This window comes from Hyperolius riggenbachi, chromosome 11, assembly GCF_040937935.1.
Source record: "Hyperolius riggenbachi isolate aHypRig1 chromosome 11, aHypRig1.pri, whole genome shotgun sequence".
NCBI lineage: Eukaryota > Metazoa > Chordata > Amphibia > Anura > Hyperoliidae > Hyperolius > Hyperolius riggenbachi.
This window is the reverse complement of record NC_090656.1, coordinates 159,448,638-159,473,924: the sequence shown is the minus strand read 5'-3', so window position 1 is coordinate 159,473,924 and position 25,287 is coordinate 159,448,638. Positions and strand designations below refer to the sequence as shown.

At 43.0% G+C, this 25,287-nt stretch overlaps 1 protein-coding gene across 2 annotated transcripts in view; it reads left to right on the top strand.

The window, feature by feature from the left end:
* Positions 1 to 25,287, top strand: part of NXF1 (nuclear RNA export factor 1) — a 159,282-nt gene that overhangs the window by 67,412 nt on the left and 66,583 nt on the right. For both annotated transcript variants that reach the window (XM_068260673.1, XM_068260674.1), the window contains exons 5-9: positions 3,286 to 3,390; positions 3,489 to 3,572; positions 5,203 to 5,272; positions 13,566 to 13,654; positions 22,790 to 22,897. In XM_068260673.1, the coding sequence (XP_068116774.1) occupies positions 3,286 to 3,390; positions 3,489 to 3,572; positions 5,203 to 5,272; positions 13,566 to 13,654; positions 22,790 to 22,897 (456 nt within the window). The remainder of the gene's footprint in view (positions 1 to 3,285; positions 3,391 to 3,488; positions 3,573 to 5,202; positions 5,273 to 13,565; positions 13,655 to 22,789; positions 22,898 to 25,287) is intronic.

Genomic DNA, 25,287 nt, shown 5'->3' with positions numbered 1-25,287 from the left:
AAATGCTCAATAATGTTTAGGTCTGGGGAGCTAGATGAGATGCTCAACTTCATTAGAATGTTCCTCGGGCCATTCTTTAACAATTTTAGCTGTATGGATTGGGGCACTATCATCTTGAAAGATGGCATTCCCCTCCAGAAAGCATTCTTGAACCATAGGATGAACTTGGTTGCCCAAAAGTCCTAAATAATCTCAGCTGTTAATTCTTCCATGAAGGGAAATAACTGGCCCGGCGGATTTCCAAGAAATAGCACCCCAAATCATCACAGAACCCCCGCCATATTTTACGGTTGGGAGAGGGCAGTCTGGATGAGCTGAGAAAATCACATTTTTCCACTGCTCCAGGAACCAATTCTGGTGATTTCTACACCACTCTAAACGCTTTGAAACATTTGTCTTTGAGAGCAAAGGTTTTCTAATTGCAGTTCTTCCTTGGAATCCAGATTTGTGCAGCTCCTGACGAACAGTTTTTGTGGAAACTGGGTTCTGTAGGTGTTCATTCAGCTCTGCAGTGATTTTAGGAGCTGTGGTCTTGCAAGCTTTTCTACCAATTCGACTTAGAGTCCGACTGTCTCTCCCAGACAACTTCTACTTTCGGCCACCACTGTGCTTTGCTGAGGGCGTTTTTCCTTCTCTTTCAAAGGCAGTCATTACTTTTGAGACAATACCTCTTGAAATGCCGAGCATTCGGGCAGTTTCTGTTTCTGCCATACGAGCACCAACAATTTGGCCTCTTTGAAAGTCTGAGAGATCTGCCATTTTTATAAATTATAACCAACTTCTGTTTAAATATCTGTAAAAAAAAAAATTATTTTAATTAAACATATCAAATAACAAAAATTATTGAAAATTTTTTAAAATCTGTCACGTTTTGATTGCTTAACCTACTTGGCGGTATGGATGAGCTCAGCTCGTCCATGACCGCCGCTGTGCACCGCTCCGGCCCTAGTGGGCCGATTTGCACATTTTTTTTTTAGAAGCGCAGCTAGCACTTTGCTAGCTGCGTGTTGTACGCGATCACCGCCGATCCGCCGCAACCCGACGCGTAATGGGGACCCCTGTGCAACCTGGCCAATTAGTGCCAGGCAGCGCTGAGAGGTGGATCGGCACTCCCTGTTACGTCTCGACGTCATCGCGATCGCCGCCATGGCGTCGGGGGAAGACCTAAAGGAAATCCCGTTCAGAACGGGATTTCCTGGTGGGTTTGATCGCTGGCGGCGATCGGAAGGGTGGGAGGGATGCAGCGGGGAGGGGGAATCATGTAGCTAGCGCTAGGCTAGCAAAATTATTTAAAAAAAAAAAATCAAAATATACTGGCGCGCAGCCACCCTGGCGATCTTAATAGAACGCCAGGGTGGTTAAAACATGTTCAAAGATTGATGCCAAAATGTTAGGTGTTTTCATTATTTTGTCCAACCCCTGTATATGGAACACCATTCTGTACATCGGCAAATTCAATCCAGTGGCAGCGGCTACGGAGTGGCGTTATCCTCTGTGCAGTCTTTGGTTGAGCCTTTGCTGAACAAGGGCTACTGTTTGAGCACAGATAACGTTTATAGTTCCCCTGAACTGTTTGAATTCCTCATCAAGCTCCAAAACGGATGCCTACGGCACGGTTAGGCCTAACAGGCAAGAAATGCTAACAACTTTTGCCAAACAAAAACTCAAAACTGGGAACATTGTTTGGTAGAAGTGAAAAATGATGGCTCTTCGCTGGCGTGACAAGAAAGATGTCTGTCCTCTCAGCATAGTACATGGCACCTCAAATGTCAACACCAAAACAAGAGGAGGTAAAGTTATCGACAAGCCTCAAATTGTGGTGGATTACAACAGCACAATGGGTGGTATGGACAGAGCTGACCAGGCGATTACTTTCTACACCACATTCCGCAAACCACAAAATTACAAAAAAATTTTTGGGCATCTCCTGGAACAAAGTCTGTGATATGCGTACATCCTGTGCAAACAGCACAGTGACAGGCCAGTAACTCATGCAGACTTTATCTTGGAAGGTTTGAGAGTGTATCTGAATGAAAGCTCAGACCTCAGCATATGCGAGAGTTGGGTGCCGTGCTTCCTATATTGCAAATCCGGAGTGAGTGGCCTCACTGGCCATCACTTCATGGATTACATTACACCCACTACCCCCCCCTCCCCCCCCAAAAAAAAATATGCCCCAACCAGAATTTGTGTTGTATGCTACAGCAAGACTGATAAGCAAAGAAAAGCCGGTAAAAGAATCCTGACTCTACTGCCCTGATTGTAATGTCGCCCTGTGTGCCGCTTCCTGGTTTAAAATATACCACATGCAGGAGTTGTATTGGGTATATACTGTACTGTATTTACATACTGTTATAATCTGGTGCCTTAATTGTACAGTTTCCCTATTTTTTCAGTTTATTCATAAATGTATTTTTCAACAATTTTGTGTTCCTGTCTTTTATTATACTTGGGAAGTCAACAAGACCTTTATTCTGACATATTTTGGTGAGTTATGATTTAAGAATTGGAGGCCTAAAATCCTTGAAAAAAAATGTACCACTTTTAGACACGTAAATCTAGACAGAAATGGGAGGCTAAGGAACATCTTTTTCCAGTCTTCCCCAATTACTGCCTTCCATCCTGCTTTGGTGGCTGTAAAGAAGTCATCTCTTGAAATGTGCGCTAAATCTGCCCATTTGTAGGAGTAGGGAGTCGGGTTGGGTTTCCCTGAAGAACGAGTATAACCAAGATAATGACTGTTTTCCTTTGGGATTACTTGGATTACTCAGAAAATCCTCAAACTGTGAGTTAGTTTTGATTAACCCATCCCTCCCCACTAGACTGGTAACGAGACTATTAACTTGTTGAGTATAGTAGTACTCTTAACTAGTTGTAGTATAAAAAGTGTTTTGGACTTTTTTTTTTTTTTTTTTTCGGTACGGGCTTACTTTAAGTTTTGGGAGAAGAGCACAGGTTGTTGTCTCTAACTTGAGTATATCTTGTTTTATCCTGTTGTTGAAGGGTGCTGTCCTGGGGTTGTTCTGGGAAAGAACAAAATAACTTAAGGCAATGTAATTTCCAAGTATCAGGACAGCACCCCTACTACCCACCCTATGTATGTTTACTGAGCCCTGTATTTATACTGTCTACCTAGTATTTTATTTTACGCTAATGGCTTCCTGTCCAAATATTGGAGGGAGACAAGTCTCCCTGAGGGGTGTTGTCCTTCCGACTCCTGAAAAAGCTGTTACCATAAGTAATTTTAGTTTTTACGGTGTCTAATAAGATTGTGTTCATCCATAGTACCATTGTGATCATTCCCGAGCCCACTTCTTTGTGGAAGATTCTGCTGTTGCAAAAGCGCTAAAACAGATCTCAAGGAAGTTTACAGATCAAGAAAACTTCAAGGTATGCAGTTTTTCTCCAATTATTTCTTATTTCTGTTTTACCCGTTTCTCTCTGAATTAACAATATACTGTTTACGTCATCAATGTTTTTTTCTACAGATAACTGTATTGATTAGCCCATGTCAACCTCCTGCTAAAATAAAGGACCTGATGATGTCAGATGAAGAAATAGGACACTTAAAGGTATTTGGAAATGGACAGAAAAAAGTGATCTTTTCTTAGTTCACTTTCTTAACTTTTTTTTTGATTATTTCCATCACTTTCTTGAATGTTGTACCTTCAGGATCGATTTCCACTGTGCTCGCATGCTTCTTGTGAGATATAGGCCTGCACTTGCTGTGATGTGAGAACAAATCCCTCTAGCCACTGCTATATTCCCATTTTGTTTTGCTACATGCGAATCCGGTGGCAGCCTATTGATTTCAATAGGCTGCATTTCCCTATCCGTATTCCCATGTAGAGAAACACAGGAAACTGCCCTAATGGAATTGAGCTCTAAACTTTACTAGTGAGGGGAAAAAAGTTCCACATTAGATAAGTAGCTCAGAAAAGGGAAGCTTCTGGATAATCCAAATGTTTCCCCCATCTGCACGTGCCATATACCGTATTTATCGGACTATAAGACGCACTTTTTCTTCCCCATGGGTTGGAGAGAGCCTGACAGCAGTTTTCAGCTCTCGATCCACACATAATGACCAGAGATGGTATGTGAACTATGCCTATAATTTACACAACCTGTATGTTTGTTCATTTTCTGACCATTTCCTTCTTTTGTTACACCTGATGAGTTTAGTTGTGGTTGTGTGATGTAGTTCTGCAGGAATGTTGATGAGGAGTGCTCCATTTACAACGCTTGATTTTAACCAGGGGGAATTCGGGGATTATTTACAGTTTATGTGATGTCACATGCTCAATATATAATTGTACACTTTGCTATAATATTGAGTAGCAGGTTGTATTTTGTATAGTTTAACAGTGTAGTGTAACTGGGGAGGGGGGGCAACTGTGGGTAGTGTAGTGGTGGGGGGCAGGGGTTAGTGTACCTGGGCAATGTATCTTAGACGGAGAGAGTTTGAGGGAAAAGATGCTTCTAGACCATAGATGCACCAGGTTTAGCATAATTTTTTCTTTGGTTTTTGCCCTCTAAACCTAGGCGTGTCTTATAGTCCGGAGTGTCTTATAGGTCGAAAAATGCAGTAATCACCACCCCACTTAAAGTCTGTAACTCTTTGCACACTACTAGACACTTCCTGGTTATGTACAGAATAGCCTTACTAACAATGCCTCTCTTCCATATCCTCATTGGAGGGTTGGTGAGCCAGACACACCTACCTTCCCACAAGGCAGTGTGGTATGGTGTTAACGAGGGCTTTTACTTTGTGGAGTTGAGCAGCCTTTTTTACTTACAGTTCATCAGGAATGTCTGCGTAGCTGATATTGAGGCGAAACCCTTCCAATGGTGTGATGCCATGGACGTTTTCTGTCTGTGAACCTCATTGCATTGTGGGAGATAATGACTGTAGCCAACTGCCAAGCAAGCAGTATCTCTCGCTTTGCACATATATAAGGGCAGCTGGTGCTGTCTTTTTATTTGTCATGGCTGTCTGCAGCAAAGATGCTGATATGCAGGCTCATGGTGGTTGGAACAACATAAACAAATTACATGGCGAGTTTCGATTATTTCTTGACCTATCCTCTATTCTTTAATATCTCACTTTGTAATGTCTTGATTTAATTTTTCCCCTTACTGTATTTCAGTAAAGTTCCTCTTTAAGTGTGCTTCAAGAGCTTTGCTTTTGTTTTCTATCCACAGCTATGCATGCAGAAGCGATATGATGGAGCCCAGCTCGCTCTGGACATGACATCGCTGCGTACTGATCCAGGTATAAATATTACCTTTTTATAAAAGATTCTCAGCATTTGTGATGAGAGTGTGAGCAAAAAATTAAGTAAATGAGAGCACTCCTAATTCACTTTCCTATAGTACAAGTTTAAAAATACAAACCAAGCTTAATAATATCAATAACTGGCAGATATCTGTGTTGTGCAGATGTCACCAACAAACTAATAATATGAACGGATATCAATGACCTGAAATATATTACCAATGACAAGCAGATACCAATGATAGGCAGAAAACATTAATTGGTGGACAGGTGCTCAAATGTGTAAAAATAAAATAAAATCTCACAAGTTCTGTAACCATGTTACTCACCTGGGGTGGGATAAGCCTCCGGATCCTATTGAGGCTTCCCCCGTCCTCCTCGGTCCCACGGCGGTGGAGATAAAGCTCCCCAAACAGCGGGGATATAAATATTTACCTTACTGGCTCCAGCACAGGTGCAGTATCGGCTCTCCACCTCGGAGATGGGCAGAAATAGCCGATCGCTGTCGGGCCGCTCTACTGCGCAGGCCCAAGTCTCCTGCGCAGTAGAACGGACCCGCCGGAGATCGGCTATTTTCGCCTATCTTCGTTCGGAGAGCCGCAACAGCGCCCCCTGCTGGAGCCAGGCAAGGTAAATGAATCAGCACTTGTCAGCCTTGTCGAGGGAGGATTCCGGGACACTTCGGGGGAGCCAGTGCTGGACTGCCTGCAGCTACAGGGATTTGGGAAGCCTCATTGGGACCCTGAGGCTTCCCCCTCCCGAGGTGAGTACCCACCAGGGGAACTTTTTTTGTTTTGTTGCAGGTTCTCTTTAAGGCGGGGGAGCACCACCTGTTAACCCATTAGGTTCACACGTGTTACCAGGGTATGGTAGATTCTAGCCTGTGTGCAAGACTATGGCAGGAAATTTGACTGTAGTGTAACAATGATAGGATTAGATTGTGAGTCTCTCTGAGGACAGTCAGTGACATGACTGTTTACTCTGCAAAGTGCTGCAGAAGATGTCAGTCCTATGTAAATGCAGAATTATAATATAGTAGGGCATCAGACTATGATTATGGTAGTGAGTAGATGGTGAGCCCCACTGAGGAAAGCCAGGGATATGACATACAGTGGAGGAAATAATTATTTGACCCCTCACTGATTTTGTAAGTTTGTCCAATGACAAAGAAATGAAAAGTCTCAGAACAGTATCATTTCAATGGTAGGTTTATTTTAACAGTGGCAGAGAGCACATCAAAAGGAAAATCGAAAAAATAACCTTAAATAAAAAATAGCAACTGATTTGCATTTCATTGAGTGAAATAAGTTTTTGAACCCTCTAACAATAAAAGACTTAATACTTAGTGGAAAAACCCTTGTTTGCAAGCACAGAGGTCAAACGTTTCTTGTAATTAATGACCAAGTTTGCACACATTTTAGGAGGAATGTTGGTCCACTCCTCTTTGCAGATCATCTCTAAATCCCTAAGGTTTCGAGGCTGTCTCTGTGCAACTCTGAACTTGAGCTTCCTCCATAGGTTTTCTATTGGATTAAGGTCCGGAGACTGACTAGGCCACTCCATGACGGTAATGTGCTTCTTCTTGAGCCACTCCTTTGTTGCCTTGGCTGTATGTTTTGGGTCATTGTCGTGCTGGAACACCCATCCACGACCCATTTTCAGTTTCCTGGCAGAGGGAAGGAGGTTGTCGTTCAGGATTTCACAATACATGGCTCCGTCCATTTTCCCGTTAATGCGATTAAGTTGTCCTGTGCCCTTAGCAGAATAACACCCCCAAAGCAAAATGTTTCCACTCCCATGCTTGACGGTGGGGATGGTGTTTTGGGGGTCATAGGCAGCATTTTTCTTCCTCCAAACACAGCGAGTTGAGTTAATGCCAAAGAGCTCTATTTTGGTCTCATCAGACCACAGCACCTTCTCCCAGTCACTCACAGAATCATTCAGGTGTTCATTGGCAAACTTCAGACGGGCCTGCACATGTGCCTTCTTGAGCAGGGGGACCTTGCGAGCCCTGCAGGATTTTAATCCATTGCGGTGTAATGTGTTTCCAATGGTTTTCTTGGTGACTGTGGTCCCTGCTAATTTGAGGTCATTCACTAACTCCTCCCGTGTAGTTCTAGGATGCTTTTTCACCTTTCTCAGAACCATTGACACCCCACGAGGTGAGATCTTGCGTGGAGCCCCAGAGCGAGGTCGATTGATGGTCATTTTGTGCTCCTTCCATTTTCGAACAATCGCACCAACAGTTGTCACCTTCTCTCCCAGCTTCTTGCTAATGGTTTTGTAGCCCATTCCAGCCTTGTGCAGGTCTACAATTTTGTCTCTGACATCCTTGGACAGCTCTTTGGTCTTTCCCATGTTAGAGAGTTTGGAGTCTGCTTGATTGATTGATTCTGTGGACAGGTGTCTTTTATACAGGTGACTAGTTAAGACAGGTGTCCTTAATGAGGGTGACTAATTGAGTAGAAGTGTCTAACCACTCTGTGGGAGCCAGAACTCTTAATGGTTGGTAGGGGTTCAAAAACTTATTTCACTCAATGAAATGCAAATCAGTTGCTATCTTTTATTTAAGGTTATTTTTTCTATTTTCCTTTTGATGTGCTATCTGCCACTGTTTAAATAAACCTACCATTGAAATGATACTGTTCTGAGACTTTTCATTTCTTTGTCATTGGACAAACTTACAAAATCAGGGGTCAAATAATTATTTCCTCCACTGTATGTACTCTGTACTACAAGGGGTATTAATAAGTTCCTGCCTTTGCCCAGGAAGAGGAAGGCTAGAATTCTGAAATGACCCATTTATTCAACAATTTGGTAGCCACGGCATTGGCTGTGTGCTCAAGTGGATTGTCCTGCAAAAAAAAAAGGATCCATTTGATCAACTTTCCACGGTGTTTCATCTTAATTGCCTCTTTCAGCTGGTCAGGAAGGTTAGCGTAACACTGATGGTGACATTAGATCACTGAGGCAAGTAGTCCACAAATGGGAGTCTTTGTCCCAAAAAACAGATGCCATGACTTTTTTTTTTTTTTTAGCAATTTCTGGGTGCAGAACTTCTTTGGTCGTGGGTACCCACTGTGGCTTTGACTGTTTCTTGTTTTCAGAACCATAGATGTGGAGCCAGGTTTCTTCCTCAGTCTCTAAAATACTCTGCAGATTCAGAAAGGGCAACAATCCTGAGACTTCACATTGCAGCTCACATCAGGAGCCACGGTAGTTGTTGAATGGGGTTTTTATAGTGGTAATTTACTTGGCCAGCAATAACTAAAAATAAAAACTCTGAAATGCAGATTTAGGCCTGGAACCCACTAGAAGCGCTTTTTCTAAAATGATTTGAAAAGGTCTTGCTAATTTAATGCTATATGTGTGAACCCACTTGAGGGATCTGATATATATATAATTTTTTTTTTTTTTAATCACCGATAGCATTACATTAGCAAGCGCTTAGAAAAGCAACTTTGGCTCAGTTTTGGTGCATCATGCTGTATTTAGTAATTGAAGAGTAAAAAAGTAAAAACAGTGGTCCTTCTGCTTTGTCACATGTCCAAAGAGAACCAAACTTTAGTTCCCAGAAAGCATATCACTCAGGTTAGAAAGACATTTGTCGTATACCTTATATACTCGCATATAAGCCGAATTTGGGACAAAAAAAAGTGTCCCAAAAGTGGGGAGGTAGGCTTATATGCAAGTCAGTCATTGCACTGCAGTCAGACCCCCATCCTCCAAGTGTACCCCCCACCCGCACTGAAGGGGGAGGAACAAAAGACACCCGGGCTGGCAGTGCAGAGAGAATAAGTCACCACTAGTGCTGAGTGCTGCCTTACTTTACACATAGCGACAAGCGGGGGAGGAGGACAGGCGGTTATTAGTGCGGCTTAGTTTTTTTTCCCCTACAGTGTAGTGGGGGGTGCACTCGGAGGACATGGACACTCGGGAGGGGCATGGGGGGCACTATAAAGGTCAGCCGCACACTCCAGGCTGGCGGCGGAAAGGGGATAACTTGGTCATCACTAGTGCTGCGTTACTTTACACATAGTGACAATTGGGGGAGGTGTCTACAGGATGGTGGAGGAGGCGCCCGTGGTGTGAGAGTATTGCGTAACTTATTGCAGAGTATTAATGTACAAATAAAGGGTAAAGTATAGTCCTACCTTAAAAAGTAGTCCATCCACATTAGGTAAAAAAAGAGAATTACTTTATTCGGCACTTATAAAAGACAACGCGTTTTGCAGATACAAACCGCTTCCTCAGGTCGTGGTGTTGTGCCTTTAAAAAACATAAGTGAGCCACTTAGGACATAGCAAGATCTCTACTTAGTTTCAATTAAAAAACAATAGGGTATATTGCACAGAGGAACAAATAGTCTTAACATTGCATATATAGTAATGTTGCAATAAGTGAAGCATATGTGGGATGAAGCATAAAATAGGTTTTGGCAAAAAAGACAGGATTTTTTTGGGAGTGTCTGCAAGATACTTTACGCTATGGAATAGGAGAACATTGTGTGTGTGTGTGTGTGTGTGTGTGTGTGTGTGTATCTCAGCCAAAGATACAAATATATGAGCAGCGCATGTGTATATAAGGCAGGTGCAATAAAATGCACAGCCGACCACAGTTAATGAAGTTCAGTATAGGGCATGAGCTCATGGATGAAACCCATACTTCTATATAGACGTGTGTGTATATATAAGTAGATGTACATGTATACACCCCCCATGTACTATATAAGGGGGGATGGGGACGGATATCGGCTACAGGATATGCCTGCGCTCGGAGGGCCTCAGCTAAGGTTGGATACTGGAGAAGGCACTGATCTAAGGCATAGAAATGCAGGTGGGCAGAGGGTAGATCCCGGGGGGACGGGGAAAGGGAGATTGGGATAATGGGGACTGTCTGGGAGGACACATTGGGCATCTTGGGATGTTTAAAATGTATGCTCCAAACAGTTGTTTAGCCCTTCTGGCTGCAGGGTACCCAATTGGTATATCCAGAACATCTCCCTACTTCTCAACCTTCCTGTTCTATTGTGGGCAGTTTCGGGAATCTGTTCAATTGGGCAGATCGTGGTTCCTTCTGGGTTACAGTTGTGTTCAGTTTTGAAGGGTCTGGATAGACCATGTTTCAGGTAGCCATTCGTGATTTCTCCTGTGCTGTCCCCATCTGGTTCGGAACTGTTGAGTGGTGCGGCCTATGTATTGCAGTCCACAGGGGCATGTAATTAGGTGAACTACAAAGTCACTCGAACAGTCCATGTCATGGTCGATCTGAGGTGGGACAGGTGGTCATTAGTGCTCCTCGTTTTTGTATTTTTTTTTTTTTTTTTTTACACATATAATGGACTGGCAGAGCGGGGAAGGGAGGGTGGCGGTAACATGGCCACCAAATGTGCCATCACTGCAGCACTCTGCACATGGCTGGAGGCATGTGATAATCACCCTTGGTTTATATAGTCATTGTTACTGATTAACGCTGTCTCATTCCCTACCTTTGGCTTATACTCTGGTCAATCTTTTTTTTTTTTTTTGGGTGGGGGGATAAAATTTGGGGGGTCTGTGTATATACAGTATATGAAAAAAAAATGCTGCTATCTGAGTGACGATTATTTAAAATCTTAGGAGTGCTCCTTTCAGCGCAACCGGCCCCTCTTCTCCTAAGCGTTTCTATGGACTAAAGTGACCTTGTAGAGGGAGGAATATAGATGCTGCCACATTTGTTTCAGTTTAAACAATACTTAACCTCCTGAGCGTTACGCCGCTCAGGATGTTTTGCCAGTTTGTGTGTCCCAAAATATTTATTGTGATCAAATTGCTTTAAGGGCTCTTTTCCACTAGTGCGACGTGCGTCTTGCAGACGCACGCCGGCACTGAGCAGCTGGGCGGGATCGCAGGCAAATCCCATGAGCCGTGCCATGCACGGCTATGGGATTCGCAGCCTCCCCTGCGAATTCTGCAGGGGGTTCCGGCCGAATCGCTCCCGCAATCGATTCGGCCGAGGCGCCGTTATCCCCTATGGCAGTTTCCCCGTGCGATTCATGTGCGGGGAAACTCTGCGGAATCGCGGCGGAAACCGCGATAGTGAAAACGGGCACTAAAACCTTCGGCTAGCACTAGACTAGCTAGTACAAGTGTCTGGCACCCCCCCCCCCCCCACGAGCCCCGCCGTTCCCCGTTCATACATTACCTGGGTTCAGCGATCGGCGCAGCCTCCGTCACAGCTCCAGTCTTCACCATTGGGAGGATCACACATGATGTCGCCGACGTCATGCGCAAACCCGATCCTCCCCATAGAGAGACCGAAGCTGTGCAGGGAGGCTACGCGATCTCTGGATCCAGGCTGAGTAATGTATAAAAGGGGGGATCGCAGCAAGGAGGTTAAAAAACCGCTAAGGAGGTTAAAAAAATAAAATACCAGGCCAGCCCAATACATGGGGAAGATGCACAAACAGGATGAAAAAGGCACCCAGAAAATTATAAAAGGAGATCTATTAGATGCTCCTGGAACATAAACCCAGGTGTGTCTTCTATTCTGGATTGTCTTCTAGGACGAAAAATAGGATAATCTCGTATCCCCTAATTTGTTTTTCCCCTGTGATTTTTTTTTTTTCTTTAGGCAGTGGGAAAGTCATAGAGAGCTGAAATATGGGAGCAAAATCTTTTATTCACAACAAGAAAGAGTGACATTTTGGCTCAAGATAAATGTGATGTAGTAATATTGACATGCACAGTGCTCCTTTATTTTTTTTTATTTTTTTTTTTTTAACAAATCATTTTATTGAGATTTATGATAAGAACAGTGGCGAAAGCCAACACAGAAAAGAATACAAAAGATTACAAGCATGTATACAATTTTCAAGCTAACTGCCATCTTAGTACACAGCGTATTCTACGTGTCTTGTTAGCACAGTGCTCTTTGAGTGTAGATCCACTTTAACCTTTTAGCAGCGTCAAACGAGATACCTTGTTTGAAGCTGCTTGTGTAACGTAAAGCTCTAACACAGGGATGTCAAACCAGTCCTTTGAGGGCCGAGGTCCTCACACATTTTTGACACAGCTCAAATTAATTGATAGGTCTGAATCAGGAAAGGTGTGGTCCATCAAGTAGAACACATTCCTCTCTTTCTCAGTCCATCCTAAACACTGGCGTGGATCTGGCCCTCCAGGCCTGGAGTTCGACACCTGTGCTCTAACAGGATAACTCGTTTGACTGCCTAGTGCAGGCGTCGGAGTAAGAAGCTATATTTACCGGCTCCGGGTGGCTTCTTCCATTCCTCCACCGGCGGCTTGATCACTTCCGATCATGTCATAATTTGTGATCGGGATCCAGGAGACCATGTCAGCATTACAGCACCACCCAGTGGTGGAAGAGGGGTGATAAGAGATTCCATCACATCACTTCCACCACCAGGTGCCGTTGTAACGCTGACACTGTCTACTGGATCTGATCACAAGTCATATCATGCGATTGGAACTGAGGAGGCCTGCCGTGAATACGTCACCGATTGGACTCTCCCTTCTCCACCCCTACCCTGCCGAGCCTGTCAGCCTAGGGAAGGTACACTTCCCCAGTGGCAGGAAAAATTTGGCCCTGCAGCCAAATAAAGTCTTACTTTATTTGGCTGCTAAGTGGTTAATAGTCATTTAATGAGAAGGGTCTTATAAAGTGCATTGTGTTCAATGTAGGCTTCCTGCGTTTGGGGTTTGAGACACCAAATGCTAATGCCTAAGCTACACATGTCAAAAATGGGGTTCTCTAGGTTAACAGAAACTGATTTGAGTACTGACAGGAACTAGTATAAGATGGTGTTTTTTTTTTTTTTGTTTTTTTTTACACATTGTCACATTAATGACATTTTCCAATGTGGCCTGTCCACTATTTGCTTCAAATTTAATTTAAACATATGATTAAGGACCACTCTAGGTCCGAAACATGTTAGCTGAGCGTTTCTGTGGCTGCTCTGGGATAAGTCCCAAATATATAAAAAAAAAATTTGTGTGATATTGAAGCGGATCACCTTTTTCTCTTTTACTCTGACCTGTGGGGTGGTTGCCCAGGTCCAGCTCTGTCACCACTACAAGTGCAGCGGTATACCCATTCTCCATATTAATTTAAACATGTTGTGAACTTTGACACTATATTTTTTCTTCTTCTATTTTTTCTATTCTGGTTGGACTTGATGGATGAATGTCTTTTTTTTTTTTTCAACAAAACTATGTAACTACAACACTGTGTTAATAAAGATGCGTTTTATTCTGATAATTGGTATTGCAAATTGTATTTTTTTTTTAAGACCTGGTTGCAAACAAGGTGGATATCATTCTAGGCAGAAGGACTTGTATGGAGGGTATGCTACAGATCATTGGAGAGAATATACCAGAGGTGGGTTTTTTTATGTGTGATTTCTATATCTTAGCATCATATGATGAGACTAACATTGCAAGAGCAGTCTGCATGTTCTTTTGGTGACCAAAGTGGCTGTGTTACAAGCCTTGCCAGCAGAGGAGCTGGTAACTATATATTTTTTCTACAATCCTTCAGGGCAAAGGTGAGACGTCGACTTATCAGGCACAGGAACATTCAGCACCTCCCCTATAAAACGTCGACTTATCAGGCACATTCAGCACCCTATAAAAAAAAGTCACATGGTTAGTCCACCCTCAGTGCTGTTTGTTCCTGCGTCCAGGCAGGTTGGCATCTCCCCTCTGGGTGAAGTCTGTGTGCTGGGCTGCAGGTGGATCTCTCTGGGTGGCTGAGGCTGCGGTACTGAGGCAGTCTGGCTGTGCGCCCCAGGCTGGAGCTTTCCTGGGGTTTGCCTACCTTTCTCTCCCGCTTCCAGGGAGAGCAAGTGTGGAAGGAGTGGGTTCCTCTTGGCAGTCTTGCGGTGGAGCGGGCAGGACGGAGGTAAGCCAGCGGCCACGTGCAGTGCGGAATGCATGGCGACCATTGAGACGCGTGGCCGCATCTGATGCGTAGTTTCCGGCGGGTGTGACGGATGTAGTAGTTTATAGGGGCTGGCTTGGGACTCCCTCCTAACTTCCAGTCCGCCCCTCGTCCAATCACGGCAGGCCCGATATGTTTAAAGGGGAGGCCGCGCGGGCCTGTGTAGCACTATTGCTTGGAGGGAGTTTTTTTTTCCTGCGCTGGATGTCAGTTGGAAGCATGTCAGACGCTGAGAGGATTGAGAGCAACTAGGCTGCACAGAAGGTGAGATAATGGCTTCTCTTTCTGGGCTGAATGTGCTATAGCTGTGAGCAGAGTTACATGCCTTATTATTTTGTTTGTTTGCAGTCCAAAACGGAGGCTGCTGCTAAAACTACTGAGGCTGCTGCTGCAGATAGGCCTAGGCCCCCCTCCCCTACTTATAGGAGATGCCCTTTGTGCAATTTTAAACTTATGTTACCCTATGAAAAAACTCTGTCAATTGTGCATAGAAAGGGTTATGGGGGAAGAGCTGGGTCACTGTTCAGGACACATTGAGATCTTTTACAGATCTTCATTAGAATGAAGATCTTTGCTTCATTAGAATCATTTAAGTCCTCATTATTGAATGCTAATCCATCTACTTCTCAGGTTGCTGTATCTGGAGTATCTGTGACTGAGGTTGATTTTAGTCAGGCTGAGATAGCAGCTAGTTCTGAAGATTCAGACTCTAGAGAGATAAAATCTGAGTCTGCTTCAAAGTTTAAATTTCGTATTGAAGATACGGAGGCATTAATTGCTGCCATTAATGACTCCTTAGAGTTGGGTAAGGATGTGGTGACTAGGGATGATCGGAAAGAGAAAATTCCGTTCCGCCGGAATTTGCAGATTCCGCCAGTGCTAAATTCCATCGCTATGACATTTCCGCCGGAATTTTGCGGAATTCCGCATTCCGGCAGAAAAATTAAAGTAATTGCAAATGAAACCTTCTTTATGCTAAATGATAGCCCATAGCAACTGTTGGCTGTTCCCATGGTCCTTTTTCTCCTCCCTTCCTCCCCTCCCTCCTTCCTCCCTTCCCTCCTTCCTCCCTTCCCTCCTCCTCCTGTCTAGTCTTCCAGGGAATTGTAGGATGTCAAAAGCCAGCTCACATACATTGGCCAGGGTTCGAACTCAGGTCTAGTGCTTGGAAGGCGGCTCTCCTCACCACTATACCACCACCAACATACATGGAGGAGGAGGATTTTGACATCCTACAATTCCCTGGAAGACAAGGGAGGAGGAGAAGTTTGTAAGTGTGGCTAGCAGAAATTTGCATTCCGCGGAATTCCACATTTTTTCCACACATCCGTTGCGGCGGAACGGAATCACCAAATTCCGGCCGGAATTGCGCAAAACAGAATTACGCTGAATTTTTTGAGCAACCCTAGTGGTGACTAGTTTGTCTATTCATGATCAATTATACAAAGGTATGGAAGAAAAGGAGGGGCCTGTTTTTCCTGTTCATAATGCTATCAGAGTAACCAAGCAGCTCAGGGTGACCCAAACTACTAGGAATGTATAGGGGGATAAAAGGAACCAAAAAGTCCTCCTACTAAAAAAGCAAAGCTCGGTGTAATTGCCTTCTTAAAACAGAAGGAAATTTGCAATAATTCAGTTATAAGTAAACATTTGTGGTTACCCACAATGCACTACCACTGAATATGCAAATTATCCCTTTTCACCCTTCTTAAGCCAAGCAAGCATCCAGAACCGCTGGTGTATAGCAAGCCTATAGCTTTAAAGAGAAACTCCAACCTAGAATTGAACTTTATCCCAATCAGTAGCTGATACCCCCTTTTACATGAGAAATAGAATGCTTTTCACAAACAGACCATCAGGGGGCGCTGTATGACTGATTTTGTGCTGAAACCCCTCCCACAAGAAGCTCTGGGACCGCGGTACTCTGGGCAAACTGCCACAATGTAACAATGTTCACATACAGGAAATGGCTGTTTACAGCTGTCTCTAACAGCCAAAACAGCTAGGAGCAGCTACATAACCTGCCCACAGTAAAAATGTCACCATGTAATAAATGTCAGAATGTAAATCGGGGAGAGGAAAGATTTGACAATGAGCAAACACTGACTGAATCATTTATACATAATTATGGTAAAAAAATGAAGCACTTTTTTTACTACATTATTTTCACTGGAGTTCCTCTTTAAGTTTTACACAGCTATATCAAACCCCCATGTAGACAGCCTGTTTCGGACTTTTGGTCCTCATCAGTACATGGCAAGGATTGATAAGGCTGTATGAAATAGGGCTTGGACCAGTGCAACAGAGTAACCAAGCAGCTCGGTGACCCAAACTACTAGGAATGTATAGGGGGATAAAAGGAACTAAAAAGCCTGTATAATAATATAATATACTATACTTGATAATGCTATCAAGCACTGTTTCCTTTTACTGCAGAAGATTCGGCCTTGTGGGATAAATGTCCTAAATTGGATACCCCATTTTCCCAGGTGACTAAACAAAAGGGGACTTGGCGTTTGAGGATCTTGGGGACCAAAAGATCTACTTGATAAAAAAGTGGATGCTTATTTGAAAAGGTCTTGGGAGGCTAGTGTGGCTATGTTTAGGCCGGCTGTTGCCTCTACATGTGTGGCCAGGACTTTGGAGCTGTGGATTTATCAGCTCAAAGCTAACATACTGGCTGGTGCACCTGTTGAGCAATTATTAAACTCTTGCTATCCTGACTAAAGCTACTGCATATTTAGCAGATGCTTCTTCTGAAGCAATTAGGTTTACAGCCAGGTCCACAGCTCTAATTAATGTTTCTCGAAGAGCCCTGTGGCTTTAAACATGGGATGGTAATCTCTCATCCAAAAACGGGCTTTGTAGTGTCCCTTTTACAGGTGAATTGTTGTTTGGTCCAGAGCTGGATTCAGCTTTGGAAAGAACATCGAATAAAAGGAAAGTTTTTTCCTAAAAAACAGAAGACTGTTGCAACCAAAAAGTTTTTTCGTAAGCGAAGGAGTGATCAAAAGGATGCCTCTAAGGATCAATGTAAAGGCAGGAGGTGGACTTTTGACAAGTCCAGGAAAGGGGGCTTTAAGTCTAAAGCTCCAGAGACCCAGTCAAAATCCCAATGACTCGTGTCAGGCGGTTGAGGGGAAGGCTAAGATACTTTTCTCTCAGGTGGGCAAAAGTGGCAAAAAAATCTATTTATTCAACAGACAATAAGGTTTGGTTACCAAATAGTTTGCCCTTCCTCCACCGTCAAGATTTGTGGTCTCAAAGGCCCCAAGAGACCCCACTCTGGTTCCAGAGATCTAAGAATATTGCAAAACATGCTAAGACAGAATGTAATTCATCCTGTGCCAGTAAAGGAACAAAAACAGGGTTTTTTATTCAACTATTTTTGTAGTAAAAAAGCAGTTGGGCAAGTTTCGCCTGATTCTGAACTTAAAAAGCCTGAATCCATTTATGAAAAAGAAAAAGGTTTGTGATAGAGTCCATCTTTTCAGTAAGGGAGTTACTGTTTCCAGAGTCCTTTATGGCATCTCTGGATCTAAGAGATGCATATTGGCATGTGCCGATTCACCAAAAATCGCAAAAATTCCTCAGATTTGCAGTAAGAATAAATGGGATGGTAGAACACTACCAGTTTGTTTGCCTCCCATTTGGGATCACTTCTGCCCCGAGAATGTTCACTAAAATTCTGGAAGAAGCATTAATTCCGTTACGGAATGATTAAAATCGATAGTTCCCTTATTTGGACGACTTGCTTATTCTGGGAAATTCGGCAGAACAGTTGAAAAGCCATTTGAATCTGGTTTCGGAACATCTCCGATCCCTAGGTTGGATCCTCAACTTGGAGAAGTCCTCCCTGATTCCAAGTCAGAGAACTCACTTTCTTGGCATGTTAGTGGATTCAGTGAAACAGATGATTTTCCTTCCTCCAGAGAAGATTCTGAAGATAAGTTTGAAAGTGAAATCATTACAAGGGGAAGACAAAGTTTCCCTAAGAATGATTTCGTGTTGGGGTTAATGTCATCCACGATGGTGGCAGTTCCCTGGGCGTTAGCGCACATCAGGAAGTTACAGAGGTTCCTCCTAGAAAATTGGGACGGTCTTACACAAACATTAGATTTCAAAGTCAAAATACCTCAAACTGTTGTGTTGTCTCTGCAATGGTGGTTGGAGGAATCCAACCTTATGAAGGGCAGGCCTTGAAAGGAGCCTGTAGAAAATGTAATAACTACGGACGCAAGCGCCTGGGTCTGGGGAGCTCCTATAGCTCACAGAGCCTTTCAGGGGAAATGGACAAAATCGGAGTCTGAAAGGTCATCCAATTGGAGAGAACTAAGAGCAGTGAGGCTGGCTTTATTTCAGACATGTCAGACAATGTTACGGCAGTAGCGTTTATCTACAAACGGAGGCACGAGATCCTTGTTACAGGAGGAAGTGGAGGAGATCTTGTCTTGGGCAGAAAGGAATGTGTTATCCTTGAGAGCTGTTCATCTCAAGGGAACACTCAATATAGAGGCAGACAAACTGAGCAGAAGCAGGATTCTGTCATCAGAATGGTCTCTAAACAAGGTGTTCGCAGACATCGCAAAACGATGGGAAACACAGTCAATCGATCTGTTTGCGACAGACAATGCCCCAGATTCAGACTTTTTTTCTCTCTCAATCCAAGAGATCAAAGCCTGGAGGTGAATGCATTCATTCAAGAGTGGAACTTTCCACTTCTGTATGCATTTCCTCCTCTCAATTTGATTCCGGCGGTCATCAGCAAATGGAGAGGTTGTCAAAATCAGATGATTTTGATTGCACCTTGGCCGAGAAGGAGCTGGTTTTCAGCTCTCAGGTTAGCATCAGAAGACCCTTGGAGACTTCCTCGCAGGTCAGATCTATTGCTGCAAGGGAACCTGTGGCACCCGCATCCAGACAGATTGAATCTGTCAGTCTGGATCCTGAATTAGCCTTACTCAAAATGTTGGGAGTATCTGACAAGGCGGCCTCTACACTGATTAGTAGCCGTAAAGAAGTTACTAGGAGGATCTATCTGAAATACTTGAAGACTTTCCATCTTTGGTTATCTGGCTCTAAGTTTGATAGCTTGTCAGTCCCAGCAGTCCTGGATTTTCTTCAGGACGGTTGAGATAAAAATATTTTTGTAAGTACGCTTAAGGTGCAGATTGCTGCCTTATCTGCTTTTTCAGGTATCCCCTTGTCTTCCTCTCCTTTGATAGTGAGATTTCTGAAGGCTCTATCTAGGAAACTGCCAGTTTACAAGCCATATGTTTCTCCTTGGGATTTATCATTAGTATTATGGTAGGAATACACGGGTCGACTCAGCAGCTCGATTAGCCGCCCGGTCGACTCTCGCTCGTCCCCGCCGCCGTCCAGATAGATTCCCGCTCGTCCCTGCGGGCGCTTCCTTATCTTTCGCTTGACTCCCCACTATTGTCCGCCCGCAGGGATCGAGCGGGGAATCGATCCGGCGGGTCATCGGACCTGTCGAAAACTATGAATCGAGCCATCAGCGGCTCGATTGATGAGGGGTAAACGTACCGTGTTGCCCTAGCATTAGAGGGACTGTCCAAAGGTCCTTTTGAGCCGCTAGGGCACAGTTCTTTTAAATTTCTTACATTAAAGACTGTATTTTTAGTAGCCATCACTACAGCCAGAAGGATTAGTGAGCTTACAGGCCTCGTCTATGAAAAGTCCTTATTTTCAGGATTTTCAGGATAGGTTAGTATTAGACAGATCCAAAGTTTTGTCCAAAAGTTATGTCTAGGTTTCACAGGTCGCAAGATATTATTTTGCCTACATTCTGTGTGAATTCCAAAGTGTGAAAAAGAGAGGATTTTTCACTCATTAGATGTTAGATGTGTTCTGGAATACTTGAACAGAACTGCAGATATCAGGAAGACAGATTCCTTATTTGTTTTATTTTCAGGGAAAACTGTAGGACAGAGAGCTTCTAAATCTACTATAGCTAATTGGATTAAGTTAGCTATTATAGAAGCTTTCAGAGTTATGGGAAGTGAGGCTCCTGCCTCATTTAAAGCTCACTCTACTAGAGCTATGGCAGCTTCTTGGGCTAATAATGCAGGGGCTTCGCCTGTACATGTAAAGCAGCAACGTGGTCAAGCTTTTCTACATTCATCCGTCATTACCGAATTGATGCGATGTCTGCACACCACCAGGCGTTTGGTAGAAAGGTTCTCCAAGCAGTGGTCCCACCCTGAGGTTGTATTACTTGTTAATCGGTTCACCTTTGCCCTGAAGGATTGTAGGAAAAAAACAATGTTAGTACCTGCTAATGTTGTTTTGAACAATCCTTCAGGGCAACGATCCCACCCGGGTGTTAATTGTCTGCGTCTGAAAGTTGCGCGGTTATGGGTTAGTGGAATGTTCACCTGTCGGTACTTGGCTAAACGCACTGAGGGTGGACTAACCATGCGACTTTTTTTATAGGGGAGGTGCTGAATGTTCTTGTGCCTGATAGGTCGATGTCTCACCTTTGCCCTGAAGGATTGTTCAAAACAACGTTAGCAGGTACTAACATTGTTTTTTTGCAGATGAGATACCAAATATATTTGAACCGACTGATATATGGGAGGGTGCAGGACAGTGTTGTATCTTATTTTTTTTGGTTATACAGTAAGTCAATAGCTGGATTGATTTTAGTAACTGAGAACCACAAGCTCAAAGCCAGGAGTAAAGCACCAAGAGCTCAGACAACAGCAGCAAACAGGCCTAAGCACCTGATGCTCTGGCAACTTCCTATCTGCCACAGCAGCAAGGCTAAAATGCTTTATCATTGCCACCTGTGAAGGAATGGAATATATTAGGCAGCAAGTGAATAGTCAGATCTTGAAAATGATGTATTAGAAGTTGGAAAAATGAGAAACTACTTGGATTTGAGTGACTTAGACAAGGGCCAAATTGTGATGACTAGACAACTGCATTTCTAAAATGCTTAAGGCTTTTGGTGTGCTCTTGTTATGCAGTTGTTAGCACCTACTAAAGGTGGCCCAAAGAGATGAAACCAAGAAAATTGTGTCTATGGACGAAGCAGGTCACTGCCGCTCTGCACCTGACTTGGGTGCCTGCATTGACGTAATGTTATGTCTTTAGCAGCGCAACAGGATTTACAGTGTGATTTGGGTGCCTGAGATAGCCCGGGCCCCAAATTACTGGGAATAGTATTTAAAGAGACATTGAAGGGAAAAAAAAAATATGATCTAGTGATTTGCATGTGTAGTACAGCTAAGAAATAAAACATTAGGAGCAGAGACAGAAGTCTAATGTTGTTTCCAGTACAGGAAGAGTTAAACTTTAGTTTTTACCTATGCCATTGAGCTCCATGACTTTCAAAGTAGCAGAGAGCTCTTGTCTTCTGAAGCTTGTTATCTCAACTGTCACTTTTTCTCTCCAGAGAACCGTTCAAAAGTTCACTGACCTGCTCTGTAAAATCATTTAGAATGTGAGTAATGTGTAAGCTGCAAATATTAGAGAATGATGCAATGTTATAAGAAAAACAAAACATAACTGAAAATAAAGATATGAGAATATTTTCTTTGCTACTAGTGTTCTAGTAATTACCCGTACTACACAACCATTTTTTTCTCTCGCTTCAGTGTCTCTTTATCGTGCCTGGAATTTCAGCGGCAGCAGGGTGAGCTGTCATACAGCACACCTTATACCCAACTGACCAGGCAGCGAGTACATATGTACCCATCTATGGAGGCTTTTTGATGTCCATAGAAAATGAAAGATAGCTTGTTTGGTCAGTCTCACAGATGAACAACCATAACACAATTTTTTGCACCTTTTCCGACCCTAAAATCTGGAAAAAAATCATGCTGCCAGGGAGATCTGCAGGTGCCCAGCAATTACTGACCTCCCTGGCTCCAGCGCTGCAGTTAAGCCTCCATCCTCCGGGTGGCGCTGCAACTCTAATTTTGAAATTGCCGGCTGTCATCATGACGACAGCCGGTGATCTCACCAGCAGGAAGCAGAGCCCCGGAGGAGAGGAAGAAGAATGCCAGCCGACGTCGATCCCCAGGAGGTATGTAGAAACGCTCCCACTGCGCGCATTGCTCTGCATTCATCCTCCGGCGGCTACCCCGAGCAGAGGTCCGAATCACCGCTCTTAGCTGCGGTTTTCCGCCTCAACCTTAGCTCGGGATAACCGCAAAGGAGGTTAAGCGTAGGGATGGCCCAGCCTTGGAGAACTCATGGAGAAGCACATGATCAGTTTGATCAGCTGATTTGTAAGGCTCTGATTTGCTGGTCATGATCATAAACCAGGAAGTAATCACAGCAAATCAGAGGCTTACAAATCTTTCAGCTGATCAAATTGATCATGTGCTTCCCCATGAGTTCTCCAAGGCTGGGCCATCTCTAGTTAAGAGGTGGGGTTGTTCAGTTTCTAAACCAGGAAATTATTTTGATGCTTTGTAATCCTATTTTAATTTTGCTTTATGTAAAACCAGAATGTTATTTTTGAAACCAATCCTAGTTGCCTAGTAATGGTACCTGTTCATACTATTTACCTTATCTGGATTGTGACTTTTTTCCACTTTCTAGCTTTTGTCTTTGAATCTCAGTAACAACAAACTCTATCAACTGGATTGCATGTCACAAATTCACATCAAAGCCCCAAATCTGAAGATCTTGAACCTGTCTGGGAACAAGGTATATATATTCTATGGCTTCCTTTTATATTTCTTTTCAAATCTTTTACCACTGGTTTAATGCAAGTGCACCATTTCAGGAAAGCTCGCATTTTAAACTTTTACTTCCAAGCTAGTCTCCTTGATGGAGAACTATTGTCAAATGGGACAATCCTAATAAATATATATATATATATATATATATATATATATATATATATATATATATATATATATATATATATATATATATAATCAGACAAAAAATATGCCCTAGGCTCAGTGTTCCGTAGAATGGAGTGGGTATGGCGGGAACTAAACCAGCAAGTGGGTGGCGTGTTCGGAGCCTGCAAACGCGCTTGCTATGATGACAGAGAGAACTGCCACTTCCTCCCTGCCAATATTCGACGATTGTCCCAACCAAAGATTTCTGGGTTGGGGTAGAGAAACTTATCACTCCCTAAAACATGTTGGCACCAATAGAGATAACAGCAGGAGAGCGGAGGCTCTTCCTATAGGCTCTCTGCTCTGTCTGTCATGTGTTGTTGCATGCTGAAGCTAGTTTCCGACAGATCAGAAGAGGTCTTAGATATCAAACATCCCTTTTTGCTTTATGGCGTGCTGTAATCTTTATGAATTGACATTTACTGACGTGTGAGGTATTTACTGCATGTGTTAATGCTTTATGAATTGAAGCCATAGTCTTCTACCTCTTAACCCCCTCCCTGCATAACCACTGAACTGGCACATTTCACCACATAAGCTTTTTTGTGGTCCGTCAAATTCTATGCAGCCTTGACGCCCGCTGAAAATTCGGGGAAGTCATTGTTAAAGCTAGTCACCTAAAATTTGCAATATAATCTGCTAGTTTATTTCTAATTCTGCTTGAGACAGCTGTGTTGTAAAGTTTTTCTTCAAAATAAGTGAGACAGACCTATTAACCACTTCAGCCCACAGGGTTGTTAATTTTTTTTGCATCTGAGCAACTTTTACCTCCCATTCATTTGCCAATAACTTTATCACTACTCATTAGGGCGGCACGATTCATTAATTTAAAATCCAAATCGCGATGTGGGGCACGACAATTACGTAATCGGGAAAGCGGCAATTTTTTTTAAAACTTTTTTTGACGCGTATGTACTTCCACAACCTGCTGCTACCCGACATGTAAAATTATAGCGCAACTCACCTTCCTACTTCCAGCCTCTTCCTACTTCCTCTCCCAAGCGTTGTCAGCTGCGTTGATTACAGCGCCCCCTGTGATGACAAAACCGGAAGTCATCACAGTGGGCGCTGAAATTAACGTGATGAACGGCTGGGAGAGGAAGAGGAAAGAAGATAGAAGCTGCCGGTTTCATTCCGAAAGGTAAGTTGTTGCTATGTCCGCTCTCCCCTGCTGCTACTCCTATGCTGCCTGGCTACCTATAATGGAGGCAGCCACCTACCTAGCTAACCTATGGGGCAATATTGGCAGCACCTACCTAGCTAACCTGAACCAGAGGCAACTATACTGGCTACATATACTGGGGCCAACTATACTGGCTACCTATACTTGAGGCACCTACCTAGCTAACCTATACTGGGGGCAGAGAGAAAAATAGCAATTTCAATATTTTTATAAAATCGTGCAACCCTACTACTCATCACAATTAATTGATCTTGTTTTTTCCGCCATCAATTAGGCTTTCTTTGGGTGGTACATTTTGTTAAGAATTATTTTATTCTAAATTTAATTATTTTATTCTAAATTTAATTTTAATAGGAATATTAAGAAAGAAATGGAAAAAAAATCATCATTTCTCAGTTTTTGGCAATTATAGTTTGAAATGAATACATGCTACCGTAATTAAAACCCATGTATTTTATTTTGCCCATTTGTCCCGCTTATTACACCATTTAAATTATGTCCCAATCACAATGTATGGCGCCGATATTTTATTTGGAAATAAAGGTACATTTTTTTCAATTTGCGTCCATCACTATTTACGAGCCTATAATTTAAAAAATTATATTAATATACTCCTTTGACATGCATATTTAAAAAGTTCAGACCCTTAGGTAACTATTTGTTGTTGTTTTTTCAAATTGTAATTTTTTTTCATTTTTTTTTTTTTATTAAAAATTTTATTTGAGTAATTTTTGGTGTGGGAGGTAAACAGCTAATTTTAAATGTAAAATAATGTATTTAATAAAAAATGGATGTGGGTGTAGTTTTACTATTTGGCCACAGTCAAAAAGTCCTGGGAGCGATTGATCTCGCTTCCAGTAACAAGAATGAAGACTGGAAACTTTATTTTACTTAGAAAAAGAGGCTGTCGGTTTTTCTGTGGGGGACTTTGATCAATGAATGGGATCTATAATCCCATTTATTGATTGCTGGGTTAACAGCCGGCAGCGGGAGCCTGTGCGGCC